Source organism: Triticum urartu, chromosome 2, assembly GCF_003073215.2.
Source record: "Triticum urartu cultivar G1812 chromosome 2, Tu2.1, whole genome shotgun sequence".
In the NCBI taxonomy this organism is placed as follows: domain Eukaryota; kingdom Viridiplantae; phylum Streptophyta; class Magnoliopsida; order Poales; family Poaceae; genus Triticum; species Triticum urartu.
Window position 1 is genome coordinate 593,021,910 of NC_053023.1, and position 6,431 is coordinate 593,028,340.

The window sequence follows — 6,431 nt, forward strand, 5'->3', positions numbered from 1 at the left end:
TGAATTGGAGAACATATTTGTGAAATGTATGGATTTTTTTTGAATTGATGAGCATTTTTTGAATTGGTGGATATTTTATGAAATTCTGTTTTGTTTCTAAAATTCTTGCACAGTTTTTTAAAATTGATAATTTTTCTGAATTTGCAAGCATTTTTTAGTGTGTGAACTTTTTTAAAATTTGTGAAGAATTTTAGAAAACCATGAATGTTTTTAAATTGTTGCAGTACTGTTGTTTTAGGAAAAACTGGCTCAAAACCACTTTAGTTTTTTTTGTGAAATTAATAAATCGGTGTAGTCTGCTTCGTACCGGAAAAAATATAAGAATATTGGGTAAGTGGGACTGCCCAATAGCATGCGCCAACCTGCGCGTTTGCTCGTTGTCCAGCACGCTACGTGCTAAATAGAAGGTTCCGTCTCGGTGACGGTGAATGGTAAGGGCGGAGTCACGATGAGACAAAATTGAGCCATGGCCCGTAACACCGGATGGAAGGACTAGAGGGTGTGGAGCATCCGATTTCGCTACAAAACAACCCCTGATGCTCAGCATGGAAATCAAACATTTTTATAGCAAATTTAGTTTTCACGAGGGGCATGTTCCTTTAGCAGGCATGACACTTCAGTTTTTTGTCAGAATTTGCCATACTTGATAAAAAAAATTGCATCCTCGGCACACCTAAATTGTCATAAGAAACGTTCAATTTGTCAAGCTAAAAAACCTGACGTCGGATTTTTAACATTATTGACCGCTTATGTGATGATTGATGACGTCAATGGCTGTAGGTCCTACGTGGCTCAGTTTTACTGTCTCTTCGATTAGGATTTTTTGTTTTTACTGTTTTTGAAGGCTCCGAACTCCGATCGATCCGTCAGTTTGGACTGCGCTATGGCGCGAGGCGCCCACGATGCAATGCAAAGGACGCCAGCCAGGGCGTCACCCCGACATGGCAGCGCGCGCACTCGGTCCGCCCGGTCAATAGCAGCGGCGCATTTCTCAGTGCTCGATCCGGACAAAAGGAAAACGGAACTTTCGTGAATATTTACTGTCGTGTTGTTGATTGATGAGCTTGTTTGTGTCTCCCACGGTAACCAAGCATCACAGAGGTCAAAAGAGTTGCATGGTTTCCATCACAGACCTTGTTAGGGGTCACCTCCGAACTGTCACCGTATCGCTGTATAAATATCCATTGTATTCACAGTCAGTCAGGCACGCACTACCAAGTACCAAGTATCAATCCACGCATCGGAGCTTAGAAGCTAGGCCGGCGCCATGGGAGAAGCTGCAGCTGTTGTCGCCGCCTCGCGCGACGGCTTCTTCGGCCTGGGCGAGTGCAAGGGCCAGGTGGAGATCGACGGCGAGCAGGTGCCACTGGTCCTGACGCCGGGCAGCGAGGAGGTGAGCGGCCACGACCACAAGGCGCTGGTGGCGGCCCTGGTGGCCAACCGGGAGTGGGTGGAGGAGAAGGTGGTGGCCAACAGCGGCGTGCTGCTGCGCGGCTTCGGCGTGCGCGACGCCGTGGAGTTCGACGCCATCGTGGACGCGCTCGGGTGGCCGGACATCCGGTACGTCGGCCCCGCCCCGCGCACCCACGTCCACGGCCGCATCTGGACCGCCAATGAGGGCCCCCTCGAGGAGTTCATCTACTACCACCACGAGATGGTCCTCGTAAGTACTCCTGCACCTCGATCTTGCTTGCTTCCATCGCTCGTTCGCCATTGATTGATGGACGGACGGCGACGTCGCCATTGCCGCTGTGTTGTTGTGTGACGAATTGACGTGCAGATCAAGGAGTTCCCGGGGAAGGTGATCCTGTTCTGCGAGGTGCCACCGCCGGAGGGCGGGGAGACGCCGTTCGTGCCGAGCTTCCGGGTGACGGAGCGCGCGCTGCAGGAGTTCCCGGACATGGTGGAGGAGCTGGACGCCAAGGGGCTCCGCTACACCTTCACCGCGCTGAGCAAGGACGACACCAAGTCCATGCGGGGGCGAGGGTGGGAGGACGCCTTCGCCACCACCGACAAGGCCGTGGCGGAGCAGAGAGCCCGCGCGCTGGGGATGGACGTGGAGTGGCTGCCGGAGGAAGGCGGCGTGAGGACCATCCTCGGGCCGAGGCAGCTGACGCGGGTGTTCCCGGGCCGGAAGGGCCGCCGGATGTGGTTCAACACGGTGGTGGGGATGCACGGCAAGGAGCTCAGCTCCGCCACGTTCGCCGACGGCTCCGAGATACCGGCGGACTTCGTGCGCCGGTGCGGCGAGATCATCGAGGAGGAGAGCATCCAGTTCCGGTGGGAGAAGGGCGACGTGCTCATCCTCGACAACCTCGCAACGCTCCACGGCCGCCGGCCGTCGCTGGCGCCCAGGAGGGTCCTCGTCGCCACATGCAAGTGATCTCATTTCATGCATCACCCACCTTAACTAATTGGTTAGTTAATTAAGCTTGAGGGTGGACCTAGCTTGATTAACTAATTAATCTTAGTTGGTGCTGGGGATGCTGCATTTGGTTCTTCTAGTATAATAAGCTGTCCTCAGTTACTACGGTAAAAATGGCTTTGTGCATTGTGATGCAGAGGCTGGGTACTCCCTTTTCCAAAAAAAAAAAGTTACTACGGCAAAATAAGAGCTGAAGGTTTGATCAAGTCAGTCGGCTTGATACTTATTACAGCCAAAGAGGGGTGCGGTAGTTTCTCCCCTAATTAGCAGTTTTGCATCCATCATCATGCTGGGTGACATGCATTACGACATGTAAGACTTATCTTCTTCGAGTGATATAGTATTATGCATCTTCTGTTTACTGTTGTCTCTATGTTCATGAATACATTTCGTTGTCGTTGGGCATGGGCACAACCCAAAACAACTTCATCGGTTACTTTACGTACAATTATGCTAACAAAAAGGAGTGTCTAGGTCTCAGTCGATCGAGACTTAATCAAGTCTAAGTCAAGTGACATAACATGTATCACTTATTTTAAGACGGGGGGAGTAAAAAAGAAAAAAAGACTAAAAAGAAAATTTTGAACGGATCTTCATGTAAATGAATATGGCATTGATTGAGACTTGGTTAAGTCTCAGTCGACTGAGATTTAGCAATCCCGTAACAAAAATACAAAAAATATGATATTGCAAAAATCCTAAAATAACTCTTATGATGCATCTAAATAATTGGCATACCAAATATAGTGAAACCAAACCAAGCAGCTGAATCCGCACTACAAAATAAACATGAGGCCTGGTCTCAATGATATCCCGATTTTCCCTTAATCACTCATATTTTTGATAAAAGGCGTATTTTATTAACTTAAAATGTGGCATCAAGAAAATAGAAAACATAATAAGTACACGCCAGCCTCTACACAACCAAGATCCACAGAGTCAAACCCAAATGAGCACAGACCAATAATTCACTGCAATAGAAAAGCAAAGCCATTGCAAGCAAAACTAAACCTACGGTGTAGAGTGTGGGAGACCTATCCCAAGACCATGCCACCAACAATGTTGGGTAACAACACTTTGCTCACATGCTCCGACCCGCACGCACAGACATCATTGTAAACAACACCCCAGAGAACATCACAACCGGAGCTAGTGTGTAAACCGAAAATTAACCTAAGGGGAGGGGATTTTTTACCGCTAAAACTCAAATAGCAAATCAGGGTTGGCACTCCCACCCTAATAGACACGCAAAAATTTTGTGGAACTCCACCCATCCAACATCCAAACATTGCGGGGGGCTAGGTAAGTTGGGGGCAACTTGGATCACCAACCATATAGAATGCGTAAATTCACATTGCCAAAATAAAGTTTAATAGTCCCATCGTGATGACGTAAATAACAATATTAATCTCTAGCCAATTGTGGTGAGCGAGGTTGTTCTTTGTTAGGATCACTCCTCGAGAAAGATATCAGAGGAAATTTTAATTTTTAGTGGTACCTTTGACATCCAAGTCTTTTCGTTATTGCGTAATCTCAGTGTGTAAGCGCCATGTACATGCAATCTTATGTAAAGGTTTCATTCTATGTAAGGTGCCAGCGGAATTCATCCTGGCCTTGTATCAGTTGGATCACAACCAGTCCCCCAAGAGGAAGTGCCTTGACACAAGGTGGAGATCGACCAAATCCTGCTTAAAATAAATATTAGGCGAAGATGTGCTCAAAACAACTGCACTTACTTTTATCGTGAGCAATATGGTCTAGGGCTAGATATTGTTCTCGAAGAGTGGTGTTACCCAACCATGTATCCTCTCCGAAATGTATCTCCAAGCCATTCCTTTGCAAAAGATCCAAAACGGAAGAGATGTTTCTTCACCGTGATCAGACACGCCAAAAAATGTCAGTCTACAGGTTTCCTATATGCCTTGGAAAAGGATTTGAGCTTGGATACTTGATGCGCAAAAGGGTTTACTATACATCATCCTTTGTCAAAAGCTTATAAAGGTATTTGCTGAGCAAACTGTTTTTTTATCTTGGTGATCTTGAATACCACGACCGCCCTAGTCTTTGGAATTTACTCGTACACATAAATAAAGCAAGTACTTCAGGATCCCATTTATGAGGGGTAAAGAAACATTTGTCTCCGCAATAAGTGTATTTGTTCTTCTTCTATTCACCACAAGCTTGCATTCATGGTGTTAACATGGGAATATCCTATTATACATTCGATGATGTGATCCAATTTTCCAACACCATAGAATGGTGGTGAAGAATATGACGCCTGTTGCATGAGGTGTTGCCTCAATCGATGTTCCTTGGGCGAAATCTAGGTCTCATTTCAAGTGGCGAGTGGTTATTGTGGTCTTCAAGGCCTGGTATGGCGAGGGCGTTTGCAGGTGTCCCTTTCCTTTTCTGCCGGTTCAATGCAATTTTCAATCTCAGATAGATGGCGTATAATTGAAGAAAAAAGATGGTGAGTATGATTTACAATGTATTATACTCCCTGTTCCTAAATATAAGTCTTTTTAGAGATTCCACGATAAACTACATACAGAGCAAAATAAGTGAATCTACACTCTAAAATATGTCTATATACATCTGTATGTAGTTTATAGTGCAATCTCTAGAAAGACTTATATTTAGGAACGGAGGGAGTATATTTATTGGTCGTTTTGTGTCCATTTATATCTTCATTATATTGGCTACTGTCTTTCTTCATTGACAATTCTCAGTTTTAACACGCCTTTTAGGTGTATTTTCTAAAAAATAAAATAGTTTTCTTCGCATAGGAGCACAAATAGAATATTAGTTCCCCTTGTTTTATTCTAGTTTTCCTTTTTTGTTCATTTTCTATTCAAACTTTTGCCAATTTTTTCAATTTTTCTTTCTTTATTTTTCATCCTTTTAATTATTTGGTTATTATTTTTCTTGTATTTTAGTCATTTACAATACATGAATTATTTTTACAATTTACAAACACAACTAAAATTCACCAATTTTTAATGCAAGACTGTTTTCCAAAAAAATATAATCTAAAATTTAAAATATATTTTTGCACATCTATAATTTTTTTTGCACATTTTAAATGACGCAAAATTATTTTATAATATTTTTATGAATATCTATAAAATTTGTGAACATTTTTAAATTATGCACAGTTATTCTTCATGAGAATAATGTCTGCGAAGATTATTTTAATTATGCACAAGTATTTTATTTAGTAAGTATATTTTTTTAAATCCACCACTTTAAAAAAATCATGATGTGTTTTAAATAATTCGTTATTTAGATCTGGCCAAAAAACATTTTTTTAGAGCGAGGAGTGAATGGTCTTCTTCGATCTGTTTTTCCTTCCGAGTGTACATGGACCATATTTTTGTCTGACTAACTGGGCCGGGCCGTTTATGGGGAAATCACCGCAGCGTAAACACAATCGAGTTAGTACTCTTCCCTCAAGAAAATAAATCTTCTCAAAAAAAAATCTTGTCTCAAAAGAAAATCGAGTTAGTACTCTCTTCGATTCAAATTAATTGTCACAGCTGTAGTACAACTACCCCTAAATAAAGTAAGAAAATTCAACAATCACAGTAAATTCAACAACCACAGTACAGAGTACTTATGTTCTCAAGTTTAGTTGAGAAGTGTACAACTTTATTCTCTGAACTTCATACTCGTTCCTCTCTTATTTCATATATAGGCATACATGAGGTAATCCATCTGGTCTACAGTCCTACTCACGAAGATGACAGCGTTGCAACTCTAGTGCTGCTTGTCGTGGGCTTCCCTCCTTTGCTGGGCGATGAACTCGAACAGGCTACCATCAAAGCAGCGGCGAACAGCTTCTCTGGAGAGGAAGCCCTCCTCGTCCTTTGCAAGCACGTACAGCAGTATCCACTCCCCCTTGCTCACAATCCTGGACACACATATCAGTTCAGGCTAAACATGAGTGGAACAACGCTTCTGCAGTTCATTTGGCATCACTGACTGCTAAGTAAACTGCCGATGAAAT

The 6,431-nt window shown here is 43.6% G+C and overlaps 1 protein-coding gene across 1 annotated transcript; it reads left to right on the forward strand.

Moving 5' to 3' along the window:
- Positions 1–1,210: 1,210 nt before the first annotated feature.
- On the forward strand, positions 1,211–2,744 carry LOC125533723 (clavaminate synthase-like protein At3g21360). The gene is made up of 2 exons (XM_048697087.1): positions 1,211–1,663; positions 1,781–2,744. Exons 1-2 carry the CDS (start codon positions 1,268–1,270, stop codon positions 2,381–2,383), a joined length of 999 nt encoding a protein of 332 aa, XP_048553044.1. The 5' UTR covers positions 1,211–1,267; the 3' UTR covers positions 2,384–2,744.
- The last annotated feature ends 3,687 nt before the right edge of the window (positions 2,745–6,431 follow it).